This window comes from Scyliorhinus canicula, chromosome 21 (genome assembly GCF_902713615.1).
Source record: "Scyliorhinus canicula chromosome 21, sScyCan1.1, whole genome shotgun sequence".
Classification (NCBI taxonomy): domain Eukaryota; kingdom Metazoa; phylum Chordata; class Chondrichthyes; order Carcharhiniformes; family Scyliorhinidae; genus Scyliorhinus; species Scyliorhinus canicula.
In genome coordinates, this window is record NC_052166.1 from 55,101,049 (window position 1) to 55,116,534 (window position 15,486).

Genomic DNA, 15,486 nt, shown 5'->3' on the forward strand with positions numbered 1-15,486 from the left:
TGCAAAGAGTGAAACCTTCCACTTACACAGAGCCTGACACACCCTCAGAATATCCAACGAAATCCTTTGCAGTGTAGTCATTGTTTGTATATAAAACACTATGATCACAGAAAGACCTCAGAAAGGGTAGTAGTGTCAACTAGGTGCATCTCCCTCTAACATAAAGTCAGAAATGGGCATGTTCGCTGATGACTCCAAGGTGTTCAGTCCCATCTGAGACTCCTCAGATACTGAAGCTGTCTGTGCCCTCATGAGATGGACAACAGTTAGGCTTGAGCTGATAAATGGCAAATAATATTTGCATCTTACAAGTGCAAGATAATGGCCATCTCTGAATAAAGAAAATCCAACCATCTCCCCTTGATAGTCAACCACATTACCATCGCTGAATCCCCACCCTCAACATCCTGGGAGCTACCAGTGAACAGAACTTTAACTGGACCATCCATACAAATACTTTGGCTGCAAGAGCAGGTCAAAGGCTTGGAATTCTGTGGCGAGCTACTCACCTCCTGATTCCCCCAAGCCTGCCCACTATCTACAAGGCACAGGTCAGAAGAGGGATAGAATGTTCTCCAATTGCCTGGATGAGTGCAGCTCCAAAAACACTCAAGAAGCTCAACGCCATCCAAGGCAAAGCAGTCCAGTTGAAAGTCATGCCATCCGCAAGCTTAAACATTCACTGCCTCCGCCAATAATACACAGTAGCAGCAGTGTGTACCATCTACAAGATGCACTGCAGCAACTCACCAATAATCCTGCAACAGTACCTTCCAAACCTGTATCCTCTAACATCGAGAAGGATAAAGGCCTCACTGGCTGCAAGTTCCTCTCCAGGTCATCACCATCCTGACTCGGAACTATATCACTGTCACTGGATCAGAGTCCAGGAACTCTTTCCTTAACAGCACCTACGTCACATGGACTGTAGTGATTCAAGAAGACAGATCACCACCACCTTCTCAAGTGTAATTAGGGATTAGCAATAAATGCTGGCCTAGCCAGGGACGCTCATATCCCATGAAAGAATAAAACAAAAAAACAATAAATGAGAAGGTTTCAGATTGTTTACATCCATCTGGTCAGACAGAGAGAGGCTTTGTTAAACATCTGAGAGAAGCCCATCCCACAATGCACCATTCCTTCACTATTGCACTGACATCACATGCTCACGTTTATAATGCAATGTTCAAAGACAAAAAGGCTACCACCGAGACAAGCTGACACAATTAGCTTTTAAAATACTATCTCATGGCACTCTGAAGAAATAGTTTTACTTGTGTCCTGGAAGCAACAGCCAACACTACCAAAAATAGATTAGTTCTGTTATGGGCCAGGGTTTAGAGAACACCAAAGTACATCATGGAGTTCACCTGACCCACAATTTTTAATAGATTTTGGTTATGGAGAGCACAAGGCCCACTTTACAGGTGTGATGCAACAGAGATCTAAAGTATTTTTAAAACAAAACAATGTTTGTTCTATGAATCTAGTTAACATTTTATAAACCCACAGTAAACATCTTACCAACTACCAACACTGATAACCCCCCCAAAAAGATACAGTACTCTATAAGTAACCCTTAGAAACTTTCCTAACAACATCCATAAACCAAAACGCTTTTTAACAAATACAGTAGGTTTGAATTCTCTACAGAGAACAGTTATCACATTTAAATTATCAAGTGATCTAAACACCTTATTTAACATACAGAGAAAGACCAGTATACATCTGCTTGATTTGAATGCAGCTCTCCAACTGACACACAATGACACTGCAGCCATTTGATAAAAGACACTTTTCTTAAAGGGATTCTCACATGACAGTTCCAGAAATCTTCTCATTTATTGTTTATTTTAAAATACGCATTGGCCACAGGAGTAGTTTTAAGTCTGCCATTATTCTTCAGCATTTGCCTATAAATAATCAGACCTGTTCAACCTTCAGTTGAGTTTGAATGTTAAATAATGTAAATGTTGCCACTGGACCATAACCGCCCCCTGCCCACCCTTTTCTTTTGAGAGAGCTGACTGGTCATGATTTCACCTGAGGGTCACCACACCTCAGGCAAGGACAAAGGCAGAGCCTTCATGAATATCCTCAGCGGGTACAAGAATTGACCCATGCTGTTGGCATTGCTCCACGTCATGAACTGGCCGTCCAGCCAACTGAGAATAACCAACAACGGTGACACCTCTATGGCACTTTTGACAATATCCCCTTTGTCCTTCTATTCTGCCCTACTTCCTCTACCCACCCCTCCAACTATCTAATTATTTACATTTCTACTCCCCCCTTCAGTTCTGAAGAAGGGTAATGTGGACTCGACACATTAACTCTGCCTCGCTCCACAAATGCTGCAAGATGTGCTGAGTTTATGCTGCTTTTTCATAGAAGCATAGAATTCCTACAGTGCAGAAGGAGGCCATTCGGGCCATCTAGTCTGCACCGACCCTCCAAAAGAGCACCATAACCAGGCCCACTCCCCCGTCCTGTCCCAATAACCCCTTAGCCTTAAATTACACATCTTTGGACACTAAGGGCCAATTTAGTATGGCCAATTCACCTAGCCTGCACATCTTTAGGCTTTGGGAGGGAACCAGAGCACCCGGAGGAAACCCACACAGATAGGCGGGAGAACGTGCAAATTCCACATAGATGGTCATCCAAGGTCGGAATTGAACCTGGATTTCTGGCGCTGTGAGGCAGCAATGCTAACCATTGTGCTATCATGCCGCCCTGTGCCACCATATTTTTACTTCAGGTTTCCAGCAACCACAGTATTTTGCTTTTATTCTACAAAGACTTTTGCACGGATAAGTGAATTCATGAAAGCGGAAGTCACGAAGGTGGGACTTCACTGTATTGTGACAAAACTATTAAATCACTAAGCAGAGAAACATATAAAACAAATCACAAACTTTCGGGAGGACCATTTCTATCACTGCACTCACCGTTCTTCAGCCCGATTGTTTATTATGGCTGAAAAGACATAACTTTTCCCAACAAAGCTTTGCAGGTGAAAAATTCCACTGGATCCAAAAATATTTTGTCGTGCTTTCTCTGTGGCTGCTTCCAGTTGCTCCTCAGACAAAGCTGTGGAGAACACACCAATGTCTGGCATGAAGTCATCGACCTGTGGGATGAAAACATTTAATTGCTAACGAGACAAGAACGAAAAATACTGGACAATCTCCGCAGGCCTGACAGCATCTGCGGAGAGAGGAAGGGAGCACGTTTCAGAATCCAGTATAATGTGCTTTTATCTAGTTGTTTAGAGACTTGGGTTAAACACAACGTTGGAAGGATATGTTCAGTCCAGTCTTTGTTAACTGAAACAATTGGGGAACCTTTTTGGGTGTGTTTGCTCAAAGAGCGAATAAAGGGCTCACCAACAGATGCTCTTATTTGATTTGATTTATTGTAGAATACTGCCAAGGCATACAGGTCAGATAAATCTCCAGATTGGTTACTAACATTTGCTGAGTTATCTAATCTGAGGGTATTGGTAATGGACTATATATATGTATATATATATATATATATACATATATATAGCAATTGGCTTTGGTGCCTATGGGTTAGGAAAGGAGAGGGGGGGGGATGGGGAGAAGATAAAAATCAGCCAAAGTTTCTGCACCTGAACATCTTCCAGAAAATGTATTGGGAGGTGTGTCTGTGAAGAAGTGAGGACACATTTACACAGTTGTGATACTGCCAAAGGTAAAAAGCTTGTTAGAACTCATTGTCCAGAATCACATGAAAATGGCAAATTAGCAACCTAGCAGAAGGCTGTTGGCACTCAGAACATTAGCCCAGTGCCAATTCTAGGTGTTGCTTCCTTCAGGAGGGGGGGGAGAGAAGAATGAAAGTGACTGCTAACACTGGGCTGCTGTTAAATGCTTCCTTGCAGTTATTTCAGGAAGGCATTGATGAAAGTAAGTTGTCTATTGCCTATCTACAGGTGATGCACAACAAAGGTAGAAATTCAGTGGATGCATAACTTCAGAAATTCAATCTTCTTTGAAAACCTCAATTTCATTTATCCATCTTTGATTCATCCTTTACACAGCAAACCTGTGTCAATCTTAATCTTGAAAGTTTCAGTGGACCCTAGAATCCACAGGTACAGTTTTATATTTACACTATCATTTGTGTGTAATGTGTTTCCTGATTTTATTTCAAATAGCTTAGATCATTTTTCAAGACTGTGCCCCTAATTCTGGATTAGCCCACCCCGCAGGAAATTATCTCTTTTTATCTATCTTATTAGATCCTTTGTTTAAAATCATTTTAAAGACATTGAATGGATCGTGCATCAATCAACTTGAGGGGGACAAACCGATTTATGCAACTTGCCCTCAAGATTTAACTGTATCATTCTGCTGAATTGGGGCTGTACCCCCTCCCCCTCTGAAATGAAATGAAAGTCGCCATAGTCCTCGAGGACTAGAGGCTGTTCTCCCCTTTTCGGAGAGAAAGAGAGAGAGCTGAGTGGTGGTGATTTAACCTGAGGGTCACCACAGCTCAGGCGAAGGGCAAGGTTGAGAAGGCGGGGCCTTCATGAATAACCTCAGCCGGTACGGAAACTGAACCCACGCTGTTGGCTTCGTAAACCAGCCGTCCGGCCAGCTGAGCTAGTTGACCCCCATAGACCCAACAATCATGTAATAGGAACGTGAACCGATGATCGTAACAGCAATTGGCTTCACAAAATGGTCACCACTTAAAAGTTTGAATCACCGACATGGGGCTGGATTCTCCAATCCCCGACGCCGAAATCACGTTCGGCAATGGGCGGAGAATCCCCGATGACGACAAAATCGCGGGCGACGCCGCTTTCGCGATGCTCCGCCCCCTGAAAAGCGACATACTCGCAGAGTATGCCGCACGCCGTATCCACGGCCTCCATACATTGGTTGAAGCCCGCCCCGCGATGCTCCGACCCGACCGGCCGGGTTCCCGACGGCGTCGGACACATGTCGGACTCAGTCCAGCCCCACCACAGTCAGGAGAAGGCCGATCCGCAGGCATGGATGGACATATTCGGGGCTGGGGTGATGTGTTGGTGCAGTCCGGGGTGTGTGAGTCGACCAAATGGGAGGGGGGGGGGGGGACTATTTCGCGGGCCGGGTCCGCAAGTGGCATCCGCCATGAAACACGGTGCAGCCGCTGCAAGCCGCCACCGTGCGCATGTGCAGCCACGGACCCAGCAATTCTCCAGGGCATATCGGCAGCTGCAACCGGGTGCTCTACACTGCCACCCTGCTAGCCCCCAACAAAACAGGGAATCAGTGACCTATTTGCACTAGTTTTCCTGGCCTAAAACGCCACCGTTCCCAAGCCGGTGTAGCGACATAGTCTCCAAATCGGAGAATCCAGCCCAAGGTGTCTAACTGACAGTTACCTGAACTTAAATGACCGCTTCTAATTTCTGCTTCAACTCTACTCCTGATCATTCCTGAAATGTGTTTGCAATCATTTGATTGAAATAAATCTACAAATAGTTTTGATTAGTCCAGCAACTGATCTAGAGCAGATTAAAAGTCTTTCATATAGCCCTCACTGCGGTGATCATTAGACTTATCTTTGCTATCACATGTAGAGGGGCAGGATTGCTTAGCTCTCTCAAAAAGGGGGAGATCGGACTTTGGTGACTTTCTTTTTTCTTTCAGAATGTTGGGTAAAATTTTATTTGCTAAACAGTTAAAAAAACTTTTTTTTTTCTTACCTTAACCAAACTCTGAATCCGAATTTGATGCCATGGTTTCTGTTCCTCAATTTGCTCTGGTTTCTGCTCCTCAATCTGTTCCAGATTCTGTTCCTCAATTTGCTCCGGTTTCTGCTCCTCAAATTGCTCCGATTTCTGTTCCTCAACTTGCTCCGGTTTCTGCTCCTCAATTTGCTCCGGTTTCTGCTTCTCAATTTGCTGTGGTTCCTGCTCCTCAATCTGCTCTTCAGTTTGCTCTGGTTTCTGCTCCTCAATTTGCTCCTGTTTCTGGTCCTCAATTTGCTCCGGTTTCTGCTCCTCAATTTGCTCCGGTTTCTGCTCCTCAATTTGCTCCAATTTCTGCTCCTCAATTTGTTCCGGTTTCTGCTCCTCAATTTGTTCCGGTTTCTGCTCCTCAATTTGTTCCAGTTTCTGCTCCTCAATTTGCTCTGGTTTCTGCTCCTCAATTTGTTCTGGATTCTGCTCCTCAATTTGCTCCAATTTCTGCTCCTCAATTTGCTCCGGTTTTTGCTCCTCAATTTGCTCCGGTTTCTGCTCCTCAATTTGCTCCGGCTTCTGCTCCTCAATTTGCTCTGGTTTCTGCTCCTCAATTTGCTCCAGTTTCTGCTCCTCAATTTGCTCTGGTTTCTGCTCCTCAATCTGCTCCTCAATTTGCACTGCAATCTGCTCCTCAATTTGCTTCGGTTTCTGCTCCTCAATTTGCTCCAATTTCTGCTCCTCAATTTGCTCCGGTTTTTGTTCCTCAATTTGCTCCGGTATCTGCTCTTCAATCTGCTCCTCAATTTGCCCCTCAATCTGCTCCTCAATTTGCTCCGATTTCTGCTCCTCAATTTGCTCCAATTCCTGCTCCTCAATTTGCTCCGGTTTCTGTTCCTCAATTTGCTCCGGTTTCTGCTCCTCAATTTGCTCTGGATTCTGTTCCTCAATGTGCTCCGGTTTCTGCTCTTCAATTTGCTCTGGTTTCTGCTCCTCAATTGGCTCCAGATTCTGCTCCTCAATTTGCTCGGGATTCTGCTCCTCAATTTGCCCCTCAATCTGCTCCTCAATTTGCTCTGGATTCTGCTCCTCAAATTGCTCCGATTTCTGCTCCTCAGTTTGCTCTGGTTTTTGCTCCTCAATTTGCTCCTGTTTCTGCTCCTCAATTTGCTCCGATTTTTCCTCCTCGATTTGCTCCTGTTTCTGCTCCTCAATTTGCTCCATGCTTGTATCAGTCTCCATTAGATATTCTCCAACTTGTCCCTTTTTTTAGACACAAAATATGCAGAAATCAGCTACTGCTAACTGAAAAGTTGCTGTTTTAAGTTCTGAAAAGCATTTCCTGATTTCATTCCTAAATGGCCTCAGTTCAATTTTCAATATGTGGGTTCCCCCATCAGTGGAAATGGTCTCCCAGTAATTGGACTGGTAGCTTTTTGGGCATGTGTCTACAGAAAGGGTGCTGTTTTTAAATTGTTTAATATTGTTTATGTATTGAATTCTTGATTTATTAATAGTTCTGATCAAGAGGTCCAAATCGCTTACCTCCGCAGAACTTGTTATTGCCATCAAATTCAAGATTTTATGAAGATGTCTGTAATATTCCCCGGTAGGAATGCAGCATTACATAGGAATGTGTATATATTCTTAAAATTGCTTTCTCAAATTTTGTTTTCCAAATTAAAACTTCTGTACTTCTAACCTAGAAGTGGTAGAAAGGTATTTAATATGTTTGAAAAGTTGTGACTTTTAAATATAGTCAAATAGATTATCAAGATACACAGGGCACGATCTAGCAGAAGACTTTCCAAGTGTCATTTCAGGTGGGTTTGGCTGGGAGTTTGTCCCTGGCTGTGTTGACGGGTTCCCCACCACTTTCTAACTACACTTGGTCACTTTTTCAGGCCCTGGGGAGTTTCTCTCTGGGTTAGACCACACTTATAGATTTTTCCATCACTGGGGAGCTGAACTCAATGGCCAGACTGGCTCCTTAGAAATTGGGCTATCATTTTGAAACGGTGCCCCCCCATGTCACCCCCTCCCCACATACACACACACACTCAAGGGCACTACCCCACACCTTTCCGTGAGGACACCCTCCTGTGGGGTCGCTGAGAGACTCCACTATTCAGGCCTCACCAAGCCCCCTTTAAGCCCCCCCCACCTTAAAGGCCCCCACCCCATTCCCCAACTTTCCGGAGGTCCCTTCATACTCATCCCACTCCTCACACACCCCCATCGCTCCTTTAATGGGCATGGCCTCCCTCAGTCTCTGACCCTTGGCAGTGCCCCCTGGCAGTGCTGCCAGTCTAGCAGTGAAGGTGTCCAGGTGCCAGAGGAGAGTCAGGGTGCCAACCTGTCCTGTCCCTGACCACCCAGTGGCCTCCAATAGCCTGGGAGACCCCCCCCCCCCCCCCAGCTCCCAGGTGCTGTTGCACCTGGTCCATGTTTGTGTGGGCAAGTACTAAGCGGTCCCCAGCTGGGGTCTCCCTGGGGAGGCCGGTAGATGCTGGGCACCAGTTAGTTTCGGTGTCAGCATGGTTAAGTGGGTTCTTAACCCCACTTAGCTGTGCGAGACTGGGCCCGCCCAGATCGGGACACCTCGTAAGATCTGGTTAGATGTCGCGAGGTGCAACGGCTGTCAGGAGGCCCAGGGGAGGCCTCTCCCAGCACCTACCAGCCGAGTCCTGCACCAATTCAAGCCGGATGCGACCAGTTGATCGTACCCGCAATAGCAGCCGCAGCAATTTATAGTGAAACCTGAAAAGGACTTGGCAGAACTTACCACGTGATCTTAATTCACTATTTACTCAGTCTCCATCTCACTCTGGCATAGTCGCCTGACTGCTGACATCCCTGTTATTGATTGTGTGGTTTGAAAAGCCTCTATTTTTTCTTGCCACTGATACTTCACTGACATTGATCCTGCTTTATGGGGGCTAGGCAGATCCATTTTAGTAGCCGGACACCAGAAAGGATGGATTTCCCCCAGCTCCTACTGAATTTAACAATAAGCTTATTGCCATTTTGGAAACCATTTTCTGGCCACAACCAGCTGGATTGAGAAGCTGGATGAGACCAGGTGGTGCCTGAATAGTATATCGGGAGGGTAGAAAATCAGTTGTGGGAGTGAGGAGGGGGGAGGAATAGAAAATGTTGATATCAGGCTGGGGAGAATAATGGCAAGGTGGTGATATGGAGACAACTGCAAGGGGTGGTTAGGTAGGGGTCTGGGAAAAAGATCACATGGGATTTGCATTGCTGGGAAGGTTAACAGGCTAGCTTTATGGGAAGGGGTGGGAGGTGGGGAAGTAATTCTGTGCCTTCTGGTCAATACGCAGTGCTGGATAGGCACTTAACTGTTCCATCAGCAGTCCTCCTTTCCTTTTGCTGCCATATTTCACAAGGAAGTAGTTGAGGCCAAGACGTTGTGTAATTTAGATCTCGCTCTTGGGGCTAAAGGGATCAAGGGATATGGGAGGAAGGTGGGATCAGGGTATTGAACTTGATGATCAGCCATGATCATAATGAATGACGGAGCAGGCTCAAAGGGCTAAATGGCCTCCTCCTGATTCTATTTTCTATGTTTCTACGTCCCAACATATGTAACAGGAATTGTGATAAAGGAACGTATGATGAGTATTTATTGCTGATACCTAATTTCTCCTTGAGAAGCTGGGAGTGATCCATGTTCTTGATTATGACTTAGTGGCTTGTTAGGGCAGTTAAGAATAAACTACATTGATATTAATAATATTAATAATAATAATCGCTTATTGTCACAAGTAGGTTTCAATGAAGTTCCTGTGAAAGCCCCTAGTCACCACATTCCGGCACCTGTTCAGGGAAGCCAGTACGGGAATTGAACCCATGCTGTTGGTATTGTTTTGCATTGCCAGCCAGCTGTCTTAGCCCATGGATCTGGAGTCACATATAGGCCAGAACAGGTAAGGGTGGCAGATTTCCTTTCCTAAATAAAATTAGGAAACCAATTGGGTTTTTAAAACAATCTTGTAGTTTTGTGGTCACCATTACTGATGTTAACTGCCTGTAATTAAATTCAATTTAAATTCCTCAGTTGCTATAATGGAATTTTAAACTATCATTTCAACATCATTAGTTCAGGCCTCTGGTACATTAGTCATAGAATCATTGAATCCCTCCAGTGCCGAAGGAGACTGTTCGGCCCATTGAGTCTGCACCGGCCCTTGGAAAGAACACCTTACTGAAGCCCATGCCTCCATCCTATCCCCGTAACCCAGTAACCCCACCTGACCTTTTGGACACAAAGGGGCAATTTAGCATGGCCAATCCACCTAACCTGCACATCTTTGGACTGTAGGAGGAATCCGAAGAACCCGGAGGAAACCCACGCAGACACGGGGAGAAAATGCAAACTCCACACAGACAGTCACCCGAGGCTGGAATTGAACCCGGGACCCTGGAGCTGTGAGGCAGCAGTACTAGCCACTGTGCCGCCACAAGTCCTGTGACATAACTTTTCTACCACACACAACCTAGAATAGTCCCAGTGTGAGTGTCCCAGAACTTTTGACATGTAGTCACTTTTTAATATTAAAAATACAATAGCCAATTTATGCAAAGCAAGATCCCACAAATTGCAATATGATAATGATCAGGTAATCTGTTTTAGTGATGGTGGTTGCAATGATTGGCCAGGACTCCTGAGGGGTAAATCCCACTCCTCTTCAAATAGGGCAATGGAATATTTTCTATTCAGCGATGGCTCAGTTTCAAACACTTTTGCTTGTGTCACTAGGTTCCTGGTTTAAGTATGCCCCCTGCATTTCCTAAATAATAAGTGACTACACTTTAAAATGTCTTAAATAGCTGTAGAGGGATGTCCCACAGTATTGAAAACCATTATTTAATACGAGTCTTTGCTTTTTGAGATGGGCTCAGTTTAATGCTTCATCTGAAAGACATTGGGCTGGATTCTCCGCACCCCGACACCGAAATCGCGGCCGGCGGGGGGGAGGAGAATCTATTTTCCCACACGGAATCGGGACCTGCACCGGGGTCCCTGATTCTGTGGGCCCCGAAAAGCTGCCGAGGACATACCTGGAGCCATTGCCAGAGGCCCGCTCCACCATTTTCCACATCCAACCGGCTGAAGTCCCGACGGCGTGGATCTAATGTGGTCCAGCTGGTCGGGAAAATCGCGTGGCGGCTGCAGACTCAGTCCGTGGCCGCCCTTGTCAGGGGCCGGCCGATTGGAGGGCGGGGGCCTTATAGGCGGCCAGGAAGTGGTAGTGCGGGCGGACAGGGTCGGGCGCGCGGCCGATTGGAGGGTTTCTTTTTAGAGTCCAGCTCGGTAGTCTGAGCCCACCATGGAGCACAGCGCGGCCGCTGGAGGTGCGGGGGCCCGAATCTGCAGGAAAAGCTGCTAGATCTATGCAGGGTCCCTGCTAGCCATCTGCAGGGCTCCACAGTTTTGACGCTGACGTGGGGACATAGTCCCAGTAACGGAGAATCCAGCCCAGTACCTCTGACATTGCCCACACTGCTCAGAACTGCACTAAAGTGTCAGTGGAGATATTTTATGCTGAGGTCTCTGGGGTAGAACTTCTTTTGGAACCACACGCTAGTGCCCAACACCTGGAGGCCCGAGCTGGTGGGCCATAGCTGCAGGCACAGGTTGGTGCATAACAGTTGAACCAATCTAAATTTGGAATAAAAACAGTAAGAAGTCTCACAACACGAGGTTAAAGTCCAACAGGTTTATTTAAAATGACAAGCTTTTGGGGCGCAGCTCCTTCCTCAGGTGAAAGCTAGTTTTAGCTAGGTGGACTTTAACCTGGTTTGTGGGACCTCTGACTGTGCCCACCCCAGTCCAACGCCGGCATCTCCATATCTTAATTAAAAACAGCAAGTGGTGGGAAAAGCCAGCCGTTCTGGCAGCTTCTATGAAGAGAGAAAGCAGGGTTTAGAACAGTGTTTGGGTTTTTACTGTAACTTATAAAGCGGAATCCGACCTCTGCCTGTGTTCAGTAGACGGAGAGTGGGATGAATGAAAGTTACTATGTATCACCGAGCTTCCCTCGGGGCTTTGAAGGTGCGAGTCGCGGTTACTTTGTTGCAGAAGTTGCGGTTACTTTGTATCCATAGGCTCGGCGTCTGGTTACTAGGGGGTGGCCAGGATGTGGGGAGGCCAATAGAAACCTGTGCGGAGTTAAATGTTCACCACCCACACACGACCCAAAAAAAAGCACAAACTCTCAGCAGGTCACGGGGCGGCCTGGAATTCTCTCCACTGCTGCCTCCATCTCCTGAGTCTTTCCAGTACTTATCATAGAACCCCAACAGTGCAAAAGGAGGCCATTCAGCCCACACCACTCTCGGGAAGAACACCCTGCCGAGGCCCACTCCCCGTATACCCGTAACCCCACCTAGCCTTTGAGCACTAAGGGACAATTTATCACGGCCAATCCACCTAACCAGCACATCTTTGGGCGGAAACCGGAGCACCCGGAGGAAACCCGCGCAGAAACGAGGAGAACGTGCAGACTCCGCCCAAACAGTCACCCAAGGTCGGAATTGAACCCGGGTCCCTGGCACTATGAGGCAGCAGTGCTAACCACTGTGCCACAGTGCTGTCCCAAAGTGGAGAATGTGGGCATCGATCCCACTACCTCTCACATGTGAAGTGAGCGCTCTGCCACTTGAGCTAATTCCCCTTGTGTTTCAAATATCCAACACCGCAATAGTTTCTGCTTGAACTTGTCCGCCGGTTGTATTTGCCACCTCAGCTGGAAGTTTAAAAAAAATGTGCTATGATATTCCTAGCAAATATTCGAATGATTTTCTGTCATTTTACATGATGCAGAATGTTAAAACTAACAAAAAAAAGTCTAATGTTTTAAAGAGTTGTAACTGTGATGTGTTGAATGGTTTTGTTGTTTTTACCTGGAGATAATCGTCACTTTAAAAAAAATAAAGAAACTCTGCGATTAATTACAGTCGCTCCTATTTTCGGTCTGGAAAACGGCCTAATCTTATTGGTCCACTGGACATCATCTTCTCTGCTCTCATGGGTCAGCAGTGCTATCAATCATACAGTGGCCCCGCCCAATCAACCTGCGCAAAGCTGCGATTGGCTGGACTGGGACCCGGCTGTCACCCTGACTACACGATGCTGCAGAGTGTGGTTGGATGGTGAGGGATCTACCTCCAGTCCACAAACATGGCAATCAGTCCTCTAACTAGACATTCGGTCCACAAACTGAACACTCAGACCACAAACTGGGCACTCAGTCCACACACTGGACACTCAGGTCACAAACTGGGCATTCAGTCCACAAACTGGACATTCAGTCCACAAACTGGACACTCACTCAGTTTGGATTAGAATTAAGAGCAGCAGCGGCTCAGTCGGTAGCCTCAGATTCACAAGGTTCCTGATTCTAGTCCAGCAGCCTGGATTTCAGCTCAGTGCTCGGGTGCAGGGAGTGCTGCCCTGTTGGAGGAGATGTTAAATCTCATCAATGGTCCCATGGTGCTGTTTTAGAATCCCTACAGTGTAGAAGGAGGCCATTCGGCCCATCAAGTCTGCACCAGCCCTTGGAAAGAGCACCCTGTTTAAACCCACGCCTCCACCCTATCGCCGTAAAACAGTAACTCCACCTAACAATTTAGACACTAAGGGGCAATTTAGCATGGCCAATCCATCTTTGGGAGGAAACCGGAGCACCCGGAGGAAACCCACGCAGACACGGAGAGAAAATGCAAACTCCACACAGTCACCCGAGGTCGAATTGAACCCGGGTCCCTGGAGCTACGAGGCAGCCGTGCTAACCACTGTGTTTTGACAGAGAGCTGGGGAGTTATCCCTGGTGTTTTATCCATTTATACCCAGAATCAACATCACAAAAAAAATGGTTATTACCCCACTTATCACCGCTGAATCTCAAATAATTAACATCTGGTTTAGCAGAACAAGGCCAGCAGCGCGGGATTAATTCTCCCTCTGTGTACCCGAACAGGCGCCGGAATGTGGTGACTAGGGCTTTTCACAGTAACTTACTTGTGACAATAAAAAGATTATTATTATTATTATCCATTGATCAGAAACTCCCAGAGCAGATCAAAGACTAGGAATCCTATGGCGAGTAACTCATCTCCTGACCCCCCGAAGTAACTCATCTCCTGGCCCCCCCAAAGCCATCTTCATGACACAAGTCAGGAGTATAATGGAATCATTCTCCCCATGTTTGCATGGCTGTCATCCCCTGTGCAGGGTAGATGGATTGGCCAAGCTAAAATTGCCCCTTAATTGGAAATATATAATTGAGTACTCTAAATTTAACAAAAAAAGGAGTGTAATGGAATACTCTTCACTTGCCTGGATGAGTGCAGTTCCAACAACACTCAAAAAGCTTCACCTCACCCAGATTCTATCACCCAGGACACAGCAGTAGAGCAGCATGGTAGCACAATTGATTAGCACTGTGGCTTCACAGCACCAGGGTTCCAGGTTCGATTCCCTGCTGGGTCACTGTGCAGAGTCTGCACGTTCTCCCTGTGTCTGTGTGGGTTTTCTCTGGGTGCTCCGGTTTCCTCCCACAGTCCAAAGACGTGCAGGTTAGGTGGATTGGCCATGATAAATTGCCCTTAGTGACCAAGAAAGGTTAGGAGGGGTTATAGGGTTACGGGGATAGGGTGGAAGTGAGGGCTTAAGAGGGTCGGTGCAAACTCGATGGGCTGAATGGCCTCTTTCTGTACTCTATGTTCTATCACCCAGGACAAAGCAGGTTCCCCTCCAAGTCACTTGGAAAATATATCGCCGTTCCTTCACTGTCGCTGGATCAAAATACTGGAACCCCCTCCATAACAGCATAGTGGGTGCACCTACACCTCAGGGACTGCAGTGGTTCAAGAAGGCAGCTCTCCACCACTTTCTAAAGGGCAACTAGAGATGGGTAATAGATGTCAGCCTAACCAGCGACGCCCACATCCCTTAAATTAATTTTTTAAAAATAAACAATTTGTGGGAATTTGCTATGCACCAATTGGTGCACAAAAAAAAACCATTCTAGTTCAGCAGGTAATAGGGAATGCAAATGGGATATAAGCCTTTACTTCAAAGGGATTGGAGTATAAAAAAGGGAAGTCTTGCTGAAAGTATACAAGGCACTCATTAGATCACACCTGGACTATTGCGAACAGTTTTGGTCCCCTTACCTAAGGAAAGATATACTGACACCGGAGGCAGTCCAGGGAAGGTTCACTAGATTAATCCCAGCAATGGAGGGATTTTCTTATGAAGAGAGGATTTGAAAATGAAAATGAAATGAAAATCGCTTATTGTCACGAGTAGGCTTCAATGAAGTTACTGTGAAAAGCCCCTAGTCACCACATTCTGGCGCCTGTCCGGGGAGGCTGGTATGGGAGTCACACCCCTCTATCCCTCCATCCCGATCGATAACTGTTACCTCCCTTGTAGTGATCTCAAACACCAGCACAGACTTTCTCAATACTCCCACTGCCCTCTACCTTGTTCTCCCAGATTTTATGCCTCCTCTCAAATTCCTCCATATTTCATGTTTCCTGTTGCCAAACCCCAGGACCGCCTCCCCAACACTACCCAGCCCACATGGCCCCAACCACTGCTTGGGGAAGGTATAGTCCTTTGTTCTCTTCCAGGTTATTCGATAAGTGGTTCCACCAATGCCTGGTCTGTTTTGGTTTTCCTGATGTGTTGCAGTCAGAGACAAACCTTTCGTGTAGAATCTCCCTCATCAGCGACATTGCGAGGTTCC

General features: G+C 46.4%; 1 protein-coding gene across 5 annotated transcripts in view; it reads right to left on the bottom strand.

Annotated features, from left to right (window-relative positions):
* LOC119955738 (myosin-2 heavy chain-like) overlaps window positions 1-15,465 on the bottom strand; it is a 66,063-nt gene extending 50,598 nt beyond the window's left edge. For 2 of the 5 annotated variants that reach the window (XR_005458523.1, XM_038782245.1), the window contains exons 1-3: window positions 11,704-11,843; window positions 5,732-6,970; window positions 2,955-3,136 (exon numbers count right to left, since the gene is read on the bottom strand). Coding sequence is in view for 4 of the 5 variants with exons in the window: in XM_038782245.1 (XP_038638173.1) it covers window positions 2,955-3,136; window positions 5,732-6,949 (1,400 nt within the window). In the remaining variant the exon portion in view is untranslated. Of the gene's footprint in view, window positions 1-2,954; window positions 3,137-5,731; window positions 6,971-10,789; window positions 10,894-11,703; window positions 11,844-15,443 lie in introns of those variants that run through there. The other 3 variants (XM_038782248.1, XM_038782247.1, XM_038782246.1) reach the window with 3 other exon arrangements.
* Window positions 15,466-15,486: the final 21 nt, after the last annotated feature.